Source organism: Eleutherodactylus coqui, chromosome 2 (assembly GCF_035609145.1).
Source record: "Eleutherodactylus coqui strain aEleCoq1 chromosome 2, aEleCoq1.hap1, whole genome shotgun sequence".
Classification (NCBI taxonomy): domain Eukaryota; kingdom Metazoa; phylum Chordata; class Amphibia; order Anura; family Eleutherodactylidae; genus Eleutherodactylus; species Eleutherodactylus coqui.
Genome location: NC_089838.1, coordinates 345,417,332 through 345,431,814, shown reverse-complemented (window position 1 = coordinate 345,431,814; position 14,483 = coordinate 345,417,332). Strand labels below are relative to the sequence as shown.

Here is a 14,483-nt window from a genome sequence, read left to right as displayed (position 1 = left end):
TAACAGCGCCATGTAGCACCCCTTTTCAGGCCCCAATATCTATCCTTGTTTGAGAACAGCCGTCCTCGGCGTCCGGGTGGATGGCTGGAGAAAATGGCAAAGTGTCTGGGATCTTAAAGTCGACTAGAATCTAGCAAGGGATTTGAAGAGGGGCAAAACCATCTACTTCAAAAGAGCTATGGGGCCCCTACATGTATTCTCCCCACAGTCATCAAATAATGCATTTCTGAAGTCTCACATTCAACAACATTATGCTTAACAACATTTGGCATACTTAGACATTTTTGATACGATTCACCTGGTGAGAGCAAAAATGGGGGTTATGCGGGCATGTAAGCCAAACATTGCAATCTTTACACTTGATTCAGATGGCGCTGCTTCTTTAGAGCCTTTGTCCTTCTAGTTGTAGTTGGAACAACAAAACCTAACTAGGGTTCAGGCCGTCCATCTAAGAACCCTGGCAGACAGCCACGCTACCACTAGCTAAGGGTATCATCCCCAGGCACAACTTGGGGCGCACAGTCCATAACATGCTGCTTGTGCCGGCTGTTCCACCTCTTGAGATACAGGATGTGGGGGATAGCCTGAGGAATAACAGGAGCTATGAGCTGGGGTTAACGAATCTCTGAATAGTTCTGCAGGGTTCTAAAACTTAAGCGTTACTATAAACTTCATTAAGTTGTCTCTAAAGGCACAAAACTTTAAAAAGAGGTTTAACATTTATTTTCTTTTTTTTAAAGACACTTGAATAAATTAACCAATTAATAATAAAGGTAGAAGTCTCTTACATGGCTTCTGGGTCTTTAGTAGTCCTCATCCTCAAAGCAAATTGGAGGCTTTCCAAAGTTACTCCTGTGTGAGCGTCTGGGGATGTTGACAGACTCGTTTTCTGAGTCTTCGCTCGAACTACGTACATCAGGAAACCTACACATTGCTGGTACTGGAGTTACATTCACATTGGGTGATTCAACAGATACCGCTGGAATGTAATCCAATAGGCTTGGTCCAACCAAAGTCATTGCAGGACTTAAGTACCATGCTAGGGGGTTGTTTATGCCAAATTCCTCAAAGTTTCTTGGACTTTCAGTTCTCTTCATTGGGTTTGGCGTTGTTTTGCCTTTATCTGATGTATCTACCAAAGTAGGGTGCAGTAGATAATGTTTTAGCCTGTTTTGATGAACCATTTATGGGACTCTTCCATCTTGAGCATTTCTTTACAGGTCTTCTTCTGGAAAGGGTATTCCTATTATAGTGTGAGGCATGGCTTCCCATCTGTCGTCTAGCTTTGCTGTTGGATGCTCTTTCTTTAGCCACACTCTTGCTCCTTTCATTAGTGGTTGAGCCTTGGCGTGCAAGTTAAATCTTCTTCTTGTCTTTTTTGGACTTGCTCCATGCGATTGTCTACTATTTCTTGTGCTGATTTCAGGTGTCTTTGCAGATTGTGAATCCATTCTGTGGAGGGTAAAGGATTTGGGTCTTCAGACACTTGCACTCCCATTGACAGATCAGCAGGCAATTTCCCCTGTTGCCCAAACATGAGATAATAAGGAGTGTATCCCATTATACAATGGATGGTGTTGTTGTATACATACATGAATTCAGGTAGTAAACCCGGCCAATCACTTCTCTCGGAGGCTGGTATGGTATGTAATAGATTTAGTCTAGTCTGGTTCATTTTCTCGCAGCCCCCATTTCCCTGAGGATGATATGCTGTCGTTCTGATCTCGGTGCATTGAAACAGTTTACATGGTTCTTGAAACATTTGAGACTCAATGTTGTTCCTTGATCAGTTGGATCTTTTCTGGTGTTCCATAAGGTAATAAGAAGTGTTTCCAAAGTGTTTTGGCAGATCAGTCTCTTAGGCCGGCTTCACACAAGCGTGACGGGCTCTGCTGCGAAATATTCCGCAGTGAAGCCCGTCACGGCGCCCCCCAGAGACCCCATACTTACCAGCGGAAGATAGCGTGAAGACGCTTCCCCGCCCACCACCGTCGCGTCATGTGACACGCCCACCGCGTCACATGACGCGGCCGGCCGTGTCATATGACGCGGCGGCAGTAGGCGGGGAAGCGTTTTTTCACGCTATCTTCCACTGGTTGCAGCAGGAGATAGCGTGAACGGACGGCTTCCATTGACTGCAATGGAAGCCGTCAGCACGTACACCCGCGTCAAATAGAACATGCTGCGGGTGAGGACGGGAGATTTCACGGTGCGTAATTCCGCGGTGGAATTCCGCATCGTGAGCATTGTGCTATTAGGTTCAATAGAACCTAATAGCAGCGGGCAACGCAGCAGATTTTTGCCGCGGATTTACGCAGCGTAAATCCGTTCGTGGGAAGGAGGCCTTACAGGAATTGCTACTGTGAACTTGGTGTAGTGGTCCATCATGGTAAGCAAGCAGGTATAGCCACTTCTACTCGGCTCAATCTTCAAGTGGTCAAGGGCAAGCAGTTCTAATGGTTTCTTTGTCACTATTGGGTGTAAAGGATCTTTTTGGTCAGCTTTGTTGTTTCTCCCTTTAGCAATGTTTAGCACTCTGAACACCATGTCTCTGTATCTATTGTCATTCCAGCCCAGTAGAATCTTCTCCAGATGGTATTCTCTGTTTTGTGCACTCCAAAGTGCCCAGATTGGTCATAGTATGCTGTTAGTACTAGATGTGCATTTCTTTGTGGAATGAGGATTTAGTGCATCTTCGAATAGGTGATAGGATCTATGGTTCCTCTGTACAATAGACCTCTCTTTACAAAGAGTCTTTTTCCTTGCTGCCACAACTGGTGATACTCTGGGTCTGTTTTCCCGCTTCTTACTCTGACGGGTACAGTACAATGGGTCAAGAACAGACCGAGTTCTCCTAAGGTGCGGCTTTCAGTTTGAAGATCAATCCACTGTTTTTCTTCCACGTTTGTCTTTATTAGTACTGATGGTTTGGATGACGTTCTGTTGTATATTATAGAAGCCAAAGTCAGGCATCTCTGTCTCCTCCCATTGATCTACTTCTTCCATGAAGTAATCTATTGATGTAGGTTGTCTGGATGGTGAATCAGCATTGGCGTTAGTCTTACGGCTCTATATTTGATGGTAAAGTTGAAGTTGGCTAGCCGTGAAGCCCATCTCTGTTTAAGAGCTCCCAATTTTACTGACTTTAAATGTGCAAGAGGGTTATTATCTGTGTAAGCAATGAATGTGGATGCAATCAAGAAGTCTTTGGACTTCTGTCACAGCCCATGTGAGAGCTAAGAGTTCCCATTTAAATGAGCTGTAGCTGTGGTCGTTTTTTTCTGCTCTTTTCAAAGAACAGCTTGCAAATGATATTACTCTCTATCGCCTTGGACTTTGCCGGATATCCCAGGACAGGAGGGGATATTATTTTTCAGGATTTCGAAAGCTTCCGTTTTCATCTCCCACGTGATGTAGATGGTTTTTCTGCAGTTTTGTTTTGACGTTCCTCGGATCAGTTCATGCAGTGGTTCCCCAATTCTGGTGAAATTTGGGATAAATCTTCGGTAGTATCCTGCGAATCCTAAGAAACTCCTCACTTGTTTAACAGTTTTGGGTATTGGCCATTCTTGTACTGCTACAATCTTCTCTGGATCGGGTCTAACTCCTTCTGCACGCACGACGTGCTCCAAGTATCATACTTGCTTTTGTAACAGATGACATTTGCATGGCTTCATCTTAAGGTGATGGTGAACTAGTATCTCAAACACTTCAGCCAGGTGTTTCAGATGGTGGTCATAAGTCTTGGAGTATACAATGATATTGTCCAGATATAGCAGCACCGTTTCAAAATTCTTATGCCCAAAGCATCTTTCCATGAGTCTTTTAAAAGGGCCAGGAGCATTGCATAGGCCGAAGGGCATAGAATGGAACTCGTATAGCCCCATTGGGGTAGTAAAAGCTGTTTTCTCTTTGTCCTCTAGAGCCATGGGTACTTGCCAGTATCCACTAGTCAAATCTAGGGTGGAGAAGTAAGCTGCTGACCCCCAAGCAGTGAGGGATTCTTCGATTCAGTGCAAAGGATAGGCATCTTTATGTGTGATATTGTTCTATTTTCTATTATCCACACACAATCGAATACCTCCATCTTTTTTCTTCACCAGTAGCAGTGGGGCTGCCCATGGGCTATGGCTCTCCTGTATCACCTTGGTGCCTTTCATTAGTTTCTTTACAGGTTGGTACATGGCTGTACCGCAGACTCTCCTATATTAAGTAGGCGAACAGGCGCTCTTCCTCTTGAGATGTTTACTATTCTCCGGGCTGCTATAATACCTGGATGTTCTTCCAATTGAATCAGCTCTACCAGGGCTTAGTAATCCCTTTCTTGGAGACCTGGTTGAGTTTGACACAAGATTATAGTTTCAGTCCCAGATTTTAAAGTTATCAGTCTCGGGGCAGTTCAGAATTCCCAGTCATCACTTTAGCCTCCCAGTAACCTATTAAGGGAACATTTTGTTCACTGGTGGCGACGACGTTCATAACCTGTTCAGGAGGTTGTACTAGTTCTTCTAGGGACCAATACTTCTGAAATATGGCTCTGCGTATGGTGGTCACTTGAGATCGTGTATCCAGTAGCGCTGGAAAAGGTATTGCATTGAAGTGGATGATAATCTCTGGTCAGGGTCCCACATACTTCGATAACCATCTGGGGACTTCAGGACCTACTCTTGGATTTCCTGGGGGACGGTCCTTGGCCTCAGGGAATATCTGTTTAACTGCCAGCAGTCTTTTCTGTATGTCCTCTCCTCTGACAATGCCTGCAGATAACTGTGAGTTCAGTTCTCGCCAGGGCCTAGCTTATCAGTCTAGAGTGTTACAGTTCCATCTTGCAGTGAGACTGTGGAGCTCTCTGTCTGAGGAAGTGGTGATAGCAAACTCACTTCTAGAGCGGCCTGGAGTGTAATAATATTACATATTAGATCACTGATTACGCAGAAGGGTCGGTGATCTGGGGATTATTCTGATTGCCAGATTGGAGTCGGGGTGGAATTGTTTCTCTAAAGTGAAGAAAATTGGTTTCTACCTTATGAAGGGGGGGGGGTTACCTTCCTCTGGATCGATGTTTGGGGGGGTAATATCCTGAACTGGATGGGGGCTTCTTTTAGCCTTACACACTGTTACCAACCTCCATGACTGTTTCCTTTTGACAGGCCATCTACACGTGACTTATTACCCAGAATACATCATATTGGAGGAGTCCGTTAGATTACAGCCCTGCAGACTATCTTCTTCACGACTCTCGCTCTTCCTCTTCAGTCTTCACTTCTCTTTATCTCTTCCTGGTCTCTCCCTCTTGCTTTATCCCATCTGCTCCACATCTCACGGTCTTTCACTTGCTTGATCTCCAAATACCTTGATCTCCTCCCGGGCACCTCTGTCTCTCACTTCTATCACTTCCAGGTCTCGATCATTGTCTTATATCTCTGTCACGTCTTGCTATCCTTCCACATCTCTCCAACATTCTTTTCTTTTATCTCCCTCTCATCTTTCCATCTTTTTCTTGCCCTATCTCCTCCAGATTTCACATACAGAAACGACTCCTAAAAAGCTCTGTTCACATTTGCATCAGAGGCTCCATCTGGAGTCTAAACCAGTACCAGATCCCGGATGAAATGTATCTGGTCTGTGATGAAGCCCAATGGACTCTATTGTCGTCAATGACTGTCTATCATAGGACGGATCTGTCCCCAGCTGCCATTTCATGTTTCTGTCCCTGTTACAGGAAAGCTGAATGCCAATTGCAGTTGTGTACTCCAACAAAGTTACACCGTGGCTGCACAGATTTATTTTTTACCTCTTTACTCAGGTGCCAAGTCAGGAATAGGTGATGGCCATGATGTGCCAAACCTCCACCCAGGAGCTCTCTTATACCGGGCAGCAGAACACCGTTATCTACCGACCATGGCTGATGCCCTGGCACATGGTGCAGATGTGAACTGGGTGCACGGTGACGAGGATGGGCGCACACCCCTCATACGAGCTGTGCTTTCTGTAAGGCGTCTGCATGTCTGTCTCCATCTGGATGTATGCTATCTGTGCTGTTTTATCATATTCTCTTTCCTGCAGGATTCTCTTGTTGCATGTGAGTTTCTTCTCCAGAATGGGGCAAGTGTTAATCAGGTGGATAGAAATGGACGAGGACCCCTCCACCATGCCACCCTGCAGGGCTACACAGGGTAAGGGTTACTCCATCAGCTGCGTGTCCCTTGGGGGTCTTTCTCTGCTCACACCTTACTGGCTCTTTGCATAGGTTGGCCTGTCTCTTCCTGAAGAGGGGTGCAGACATCAATGCTCTGGACAGCGATGGGAAAGATGTTCTCTCTATTGCCATAGAAGCTGCGAACGCCGACATTGTGACGCTGTGAGTATGACTAGTGTGGGACCGAGGGAGATGGCAGCATCTCACCCAATCTGATACCAGAGAATCGTCAGAACAAAGAAAATGAAAGGCCGATCCTATAATACATCGTAAAAGAAAAAATACCAACTTCACCGACAACTGAAAGTACGAAGGACGTCCACCAGAACTGGGGTTTATTCATATGGGCGAGTTGCACCTGAGAATATCGGGCATGACTGGCATCAGCCCGCACACAGAGATGGCAATCTGCTGTCCCAGTGGCACGGACTGCGCACATCGCCTGCCGTTTTTCGACAAGGATAGGACACACAGGGATATTTTTCACATGGACCATCGATGTGAAAACTCCTGTATAAAGCCTCATGGGTCCGTATGCTGGACAGAAAGTACCTCTGTGTGAATAAGCCTCATAGACAGACATATGTCCATCAAGCTTAAGCACGGCATGGAAGAAAAGTAGACAATACATTTCTATCAAATGCCTTTCCCATCACTTAGACCCTCTGGCCCCGCATCCATATCCTTCTCCCTTCCGTGAACCGATGCCCAGAACTACACTCCATATTCCAGATCGGGCCACACAATGCTTGCGCCTCATAATACATGTCATTATCCAGCTGGCCTTAGCAGCAGCTGCTTGACATTGTGCTGTTATTCAGTCTATGATCTGCAAGCACACGCTGGTCCTTGTCTAGAAGTGACTCTCAGCATTACCCCCCCTTTATGCTGATTATTAGCATCCGGGGGCTGAACTTTACATTAACCTCACTGCTCCCAGGATAGAGGAAATGTAAATGTCCTTTCTAAAAACATCTCACATGTGATAGGAAGATGTCAAGAGCTTAGATGGGCGAGACCCCTAGCAATCCTTAGAATGAACAGCCGTCTCTGCTAGCTGAAGAATGGCTCAATAGAAAGTCTGGGAGCCTATCGTCAGCCGGTGCTTGGACTTCGTTCCAGCGATCAGTGGGGGTCTCCGCATCCAGACCCCAACAGGTCAAAACTTTTGAGATGCTCCTATGGAAATGAAAGTTACAGTTACAATGGCAAGTTATAGGATTGGGGAGAACTTGCTGATCAGTGGGGTCTGACTGCTGGGCCCCTCACCGATCCAAGAATGAGGGTCCAGTGTCTGTGCCGCTGCGCCAGTCATTTCAAAGAGAGCGCTGGAGATGGAGCGCTTGTACTCGGCTATTTACAGCAAACCCATTGTAATGACTGGCGCGGCGGCACACACACACAGACACTGGACCCTCATTCTTGGATCGGTGAGGGGCCCAGCAGTCGGACCCCACTGATCAGCAAGTTCTCCCCAATCCTGTAATTCTGGAAACACCCTTTAAGCTTACTGGACTACAGTTACCGGGAGAAGACCTAGCGCCCGTTATGAAAATGGGCATCACATTTGCCTTGTGCCGCTCCCTTGGCACTATGCCAGTCACTACAGAATCTCTAGCAATACTATCATATCAGTGATGTCATCACCAGGGGGCGGGGCTGTGACAACCACTAATATTTTACTCTTTTTCTTAGGCTGAGATTGGTCAAGATGAGGGAAGCGGAAATTGCACTTGGACAATCAGGTGAGCGCTTTATCTGTCATATCCCTGATCATCCCTCCTCAGATCTAACATGACTAGATCCCCAGATGAATCCATAAAAATATAAAAGAAACAGATCATCTTCTCCTTCTTTATAGATTCATCCATAGAGACGCTACAGGGGCAGATCCCTCCATACAGAGAGGGGCAGATCCCTCCATACAGATGCTACAGGGGCAGATCCCTCCATACAGACGCTACAGGGGCAGATCCCTCCATACAGAGAGGGGCAGATCCCTCCATACAGACGCTACAGGGGCAGATCCCTCCATACAGAGAGGGGCAGATCCCTCCATACAGACGCTACAGGGGCAGATCCCTCCATACAGACGCTACAGGGGCAGATCTCTCCATAGAGAAGCTACAGGGGCAGATCCCTCCATACAGACGCTACAGGGGCAGATCCCTCCATACAGACGCTACAGGGGCAGATCCCTCCATACAGACGCTACAGGGGCAGATCCCTCCATACAGACGCTACAGGGGCAGATCCCTCCATACAGACGCTACAGGGGCAGATCCCTCCATACAGAGAGGGGCAGATCCCTCCATACAGACGCTACAGGGGCAGATCCCTCCATACAGAGAGGGGCAGATCCCTCCATACAGACGCTACAGGGGCAGATCCCTCCATACAGACGCTACAGGGGCAGATCTCTCCATAGAGAAGCTACAGGGGCAGATCCCTCCATACAGACGCTACAGGGGCAGATCCCTCCATACAGACGCTACAGGGGCAGATCCCTCCATACAGACGCTACAGGGGCAGATCCCTCCATACAGACGCTACAAAGGCAGATCCCTCCATACAGACGCTACAGGGGCAGATCCCTCCATACAGACGCTACAGGGGCAGATCCCTCCATACAGACGCTACAGGGGCAGATCCCTCCATACAGACGCTACAGGGGCAGATCCCTCTATACAGATGCAGGGGCAGATCCCTCCATACAGACACTGCAGGGGCAGATCCCTCTATAGGGATCTACTCTTGTTACAGAGCATCTATATGTTATAATCTTGTCCTCTTATACATGTACAGTATGGAGGGATCTAGTGGTTACATCTATGTGCAGTAATCTTGTCCTGTATTAGATATATGTAGGGATCTACTCTGTGTCGTTGACGTGTTTCTTGTAGCTACAGACCTTTGTGTTTTTTTTTATGTACACACTCAGAGTTTTGCTTCCATTCTTCTTGTTGCTGCTCCATATGGCTCAGTCCTGTCTCAGCCTCCGTGTATCACACTAATATACTACTTATGTCTTCAATTACCACACAGGGGATGAGACCTATCAGGATATATTTCGGGATTTCTCTCTCATGGCGTCAGATACTCCAGAGAAGTTATCCCGACGGAGCTGTGACTCCCGGCTGAGCACTCTCTAAACGAGAGCAGAGTGGAACGAGCGCCGGGCCTTGTACTGATACATAGACTTTATTGAGACCATCATAGAAACGCATTGGAGGAGAGCGGCAATAACATCCCAGGTGACAAGCGGTGATCTTCCAACATTGTCTCGGCTTCCTGAGGGCATCTGTCCTCGCTTGGACATTTTCCTCCCTTGTTGTGTCCTGTCCTTTCTTCCTGTGGTAGCAAGTGATGACCGGACAACACATCTGTGCCCATTCCATAGTCTGACACCACAGGAGTATCCGGTAAAAGATGCTCCACTCTACAGCAGCCTTTGGCTTGAGGTCCCTCACGTTTTGCTGGTGGAATGCCATTTACAGTCCTGGAGTTTCTTAGTGTCCCAACTTTTGACTCTCCAGTTGTACTCCGGCAAGAGATTCCAAGCAGAGTGAGGATGATGAGTGCTCCGAGAAGGAGGAAGGATCCAGAGATAAGAAAGGAGATGGCGAAGTCTCCGGTCAGATCACACAGCCAACCTGCAAGAAAGAGCAAGAACCTCCATCACCCAGCAATACAGAGATGGCTGTGACCCTGAGGATTATATATATATATATCATGTGACCATGGACTCTCGTCGAACCCCCACTTATTTATGTATCATCATCCTAATAATAAACCTGTATGTGGGATGGTTAGTCTGTAGATGGTGATATTTATATACTGCCCTCACAGTCACAGTGACCGCCAGGAATGGCGCTGCTTCCAAGCTCAGAGCAACTGCGGCATTATTGTATGAATGACATCCTTCGTGCCAACCACGGAGAAGTGAGAGGCACCAGGGAGGCACCGACTGTCACTTGTCCAGGCAGGGCTTAGACTGGAGTCATATAATAGACCTCATCAGTAGAAGAAAAGTGATATGGAAAGAGCTCTGCGACTTACGCGCCGCACACGGCTCTGCGACTTGCGCGTCGCACATGGCTCTGTTACATGTACGGCGCACGCGGCTTTGCTACTTGCATTGTTAATCCCATACAACAAGAATCAGAAGCAGTAGAGATTAAGGACCTGTGATGACGTCACCGACATGCTCCACCCCTGATCACGTGATGATGACACTCATCCAGAGTGAATGATGTAGTTGCTCTGCCCCTGATCACATGACAGTGACATCAAAGGTCCTTAATCGCCAGTGAGGGAATTACATACTCCGCCCCAAATCACACGACAGTGACGTCATCAGAGGTCCTGCATGCTTGTGGAGATTACGAGGCACTTCAAACCCCCTACGGCCTCAGTTGCTATGGAATACTAATGAACACCTAGCTGGACAGCAGCCGTGTGCGTACAGGACCTTTGATGACGTCACTGTCATGTGATCGGGGATGGAGCATGTAACTCACTCCCTTGGGATGAAGGACCTTTGATGATGTCACTGTCATGTGATCAGGGGAGGAGCATGTAAGTCACTCACGAACTCACTCACTGACGCACAGACAGAAAGGTCGTCGTTAGTATGTTGATATACTGTCATGTATTTAAACAGTTAGGGCTTTAGGGATGCTTCACTCAACTGATATAGGGGGTTCAAAGAGACCTCCCACGCTTTCCAGCATCTGGAGCAGTCCAAGGGCAGGAAGAACCTTCTCCACCGCTACTACCCATGGGAGGGCAGAGAACACCCCAGAAGTCAGCGTCCTGGCACAGAAACTAAATGCAATGGCAGCAGTGCCCATCTTTACATTTCCGGCCATTAGGGGGAGCAGCCCGAGGACCACCGCACTCAGTCCTGTCCACGGGCTCAGCAGGGGCTGAGTACGTTTTGGGTGTTATCGGACCACACCGGTACCGATCTGATGACCTCGTTGCCAGGTGCCAAATTGGTAGATATGGAAGCCCGTGATGAGAAGATTTGCTAGCAATTATCTATCAATAGCATGAAATCACTCCATGTTATGTCAGGACACTTCTGCATGAGAACTCAATGAATTCTACTTTATTATCAACATTGCCAACTCTTATACAGAAAGAAGAAGGCGGATTCAAGAGTTACTTGGTACAAAGATTAGTGTTACATAGGTGACAAAGCTGATTGATCATAAGGCTTATTGACATCTACCAAATAGTCTCAAAGCTCTTAAGGCTCGTCTAGACATGGAAATCACTGCAGTCAGGGTATTGTCATCGCATTATACACTATTTCTGCTATAGCTGTGTGTCTTCTCTGTTAACATAGCTCAGCCTTATTTAATTTGTCTGTTGACTTCTTATCTTACAATCCTAGTTGCCGGCACTACAAAGCATAGGTTTAAGCCTTCTATTTAAAGGGGTTGTCCCGCAAAAGCAAGTGGGGTTATACACTTCTGTATGGCCATATTAATGCACTTTGTAATGTACATTGTACATTAATTATGAGCCATACAGAAGTTATTCACTTACCTGTTCCGTTGCTAGCGTCCCCGTCTCCATGGTGCCGTCTAATTTCAGCGTCTAATCGCCCGATTAGACGCGCTTGCGCAGTCCGGTCTTCTCCCTGGTGAATGGGGCCGCTCGTGCCGGAGAGCTGGTCCTCGTAGTTCCGCCCCGTCACGTGTGCCGATTCCAGCCAATCAGGAGGCTGGAATCGGCAATGGACCGCACAGAGCCCACGGTGCACCATGGGAGAAGACCCGCGGTGCATTGTGGGTGAAGATCCCGGCGGCCATCTTAGTAAGATAAGGAAGAAGTCGCCGCAGCGCGGGGATTCGGGTAAGTACTAAACTTTTTTTTTTTTAACACATGCATTGGGTTTGTCTCGCGCCGAACGGGGGGCCTATTGAATAAAAAAAAAACCGTTTCGGCGCGGGACAACCCCTTTAAGGTTCAATAGTCCAATACAAGGTAAGAAACATACACTTATTGCATTCTGAAACTTAACACTTTATATTCCATGACATGGGCTAAGATCAGAAAGCCAACCAGCAAACAGGCGGCCACCAACATCTGCCACCCCAACAAGAGCCATTAAAAAGGCAGCTTGATGATCTCCTATGCCTTTCATTCGCATATGAGCAACCAGATGAGTGAAGGTTACAAAGTAAGAGAAGGGAGCTATGAGCTGACCCCTCCCCCCGCAGGGTGATAGAGGAGAGAGCTATGAGTCTACCCCGCCCCTGCAGGGTGATAGAGGAAGCAGCTATGACCTCGCCCTGCCCCCTGCAGGGTGATAAAGGATGAAGCTATGAGCTGGCCCCTCCCCCTGCAGGATAATACAGAAGAGAGCTAAGGCCCCTCCCCCTGCAGGGTAACACAGAAAGGTGCTATGAGCCAGCCCCGCACCCTGCAGGGTAATACAGAAGGGAGCTATGAGCCGGCCCCTCCTCCTGCAGGGTAATACAGAAGTGAGCTATGAGTCTGCCCCGCCCCCTGCAGGGTGATAAGGGATGGAGGTCTGAGCCGGCCCCTCTGCCTGCAGGGTAGTACAGAATGGAGCTATCAATCGGCCCCTCCCCCGCCGGGTAATACAGAAGGGAGCTATGAGCTCGCCTCGCCCCCTGCAGGGTCATAAAGAATGGAGTTATGAGCTCGCCCCTCCCCCAGAGGGTGATAAGAGAAAAAAGCTATGAGCCCCGCCCCCTGCAGGGTGATACAGAAGAGAGCTATGAGCCGCCCCCTCCCCCCTGCAGGGTAATACAGAAGTGAGCTATGAGTCTGCCCCGCCCCCTGCAGGGTGATAAAGGATGGAGGTCTGAGCCTGCCCCGCCCATGGCAGGGTGATAAAGGATGCAGCTATGAACCCGCCCTGCTCCCTGCAGGGTGATAAAGGATGGAGCTATGAGACTGTCCCTCCCCCTGCAGGGTGATACAAAAGGGAGCTAAAAGCTTCGCCCCCTGCAAGGTAATACAGAATAGGGCTATGAGCCTGCCCCTCCTACTACAAGGTAATACAGAAGAGAGCTAAGGCCCCACCCCTCTCCCTGCAGGGTAATACAGAAGTGAGCTATGAACCCGCCCCGCCCCCTGTAGGGTAATACAGAATAGGGCTATGAGCCTGCCCCTCCTACTACAAGGTAATACAGAAGAGAGCTAAGGCCCCACCCCTCTCCCTGCAGGGTAATACAGAAGTGAGCTATGAGCCCGCCCCGCCCCCTGTAGGGTAATACAGAATGGGGCTATGAGCCCGCCCGTCCCCCGCAGGGTAATACAGAAGTGAGCTATGAGCCCACCCCGCCCCCTGCAGGGTGCACAATACAATGTGCCCCATACAAGATCTAGGACTGGTTACCGGACTCCAGGAAAAGCTGGTAGAGCTCAATGGAGAGTGAGGCAAACAACCTCCCAAGAGGACAACGGGGCGAGATCCTAGACGTGGGGCGAGATCCTAACCGTAAGGCGAGATCCTAGCCGTAAGGTGAGATCCTAGCCATGGGGTGAGCCCAGGGAACCTGAGGACAGAAGAGTGGTCGTACGGGGCCCTTCTCACCATTCATCTACAGGCGAAGAGCTTTGGTTCTGGATGATTGCTCATTTACATATTTCTCCCAGGATGCATTGCCCTGTAGACTCCTTACTAGATCCTGGTGTGAAGACGCAGCGCTCTAGGCTACTAGAAGATTAAGGTCCAAGACGCCTCCTACCCCCGTCCCCTGCCACATACAGGACCCCACATCCAAACACCTTTGGAACTGTCCAGGCGTGTCTAATCCAGCCGACCTGGCGGAGGGGCTCACCCCAACGCCGCTTCACTTGCTTTGTTAAATAATGAAGCAGTGCTTTCCCCATCACACGTTGGCCCTTAGAGCGCTGCCCCTATGCCCGCGCCCACCTTGGCAGCACCTCCCATCATTTGACACTAGTTCCCCGCTCTTGCTGGCTCCGCCCTCCTCTTTATTGTTTTTATCCTCGTTTTATTGAACAGTTTGTATTTCGTACATTACATGAATAAACAGCTTTGGTTACATTGTAGGCTTTGTGGTTCTGTAATTACAGTCAAATACGTTACATTGACACATGTTGGTATTGGGTACATTGTGGCATCATATTGGCTCATGGCGTCAGTGGAGGGCCATAACTCTCCCGTGATTTACCGGCTTGTTCTAGGTGCGGTTGCTCTCAGCAGGTTTTGGAGTCTTGTATGAATATTGTACTTGTTGGCCCGCACCATCTTTCCCACACCTTGTCGAACTTG

At 48.4% G+C, this 14,483-nt stretch overlaps 1 protein-coding gene across 1 annotated transcript in view; it reads left to right on the top strand.

The window, feature by feature from the left end:
* ACAP1 (ArfGAP with coiled-coil, ankyrin repeat and PH domains 1) overlaps nucleotides 1-10,011 on the top strand; it is a 160,365-nt gene extending 150,354 nt beyond the window's left edge. The window contains exons 18-22 of the mRNA XM_066593962.1: nucleotides 5,807-5,991; nucleotides 6,067-6,176; nucleotides 6,251-6,361; nucleotides 7,895-7,944; nucleotides 9,245-10,011. Coding sequence (XP_066450059.1) covers nucleotides 5,807-5,991; nucleotides 6,067-6,176; nucleotides 6,251-6,361; nucleotides 7,895-7,944; nucleotides 9,245-9,351 — 563 coding nt within the window. The 3' untranslated portion in view covers nucleotides 9,352-10,011. The remainder of the gene's footprint in view (nucleotides 1-5,806; nucleotides 5,992-6,066; nucleotides 6,177-6,250; nucleotides 6,362-7,894; nucleotides 7,945-9,244) is intronic.
* Nucleotides 10,012-14,483: the final 4,472 nt, after the last annotated feature.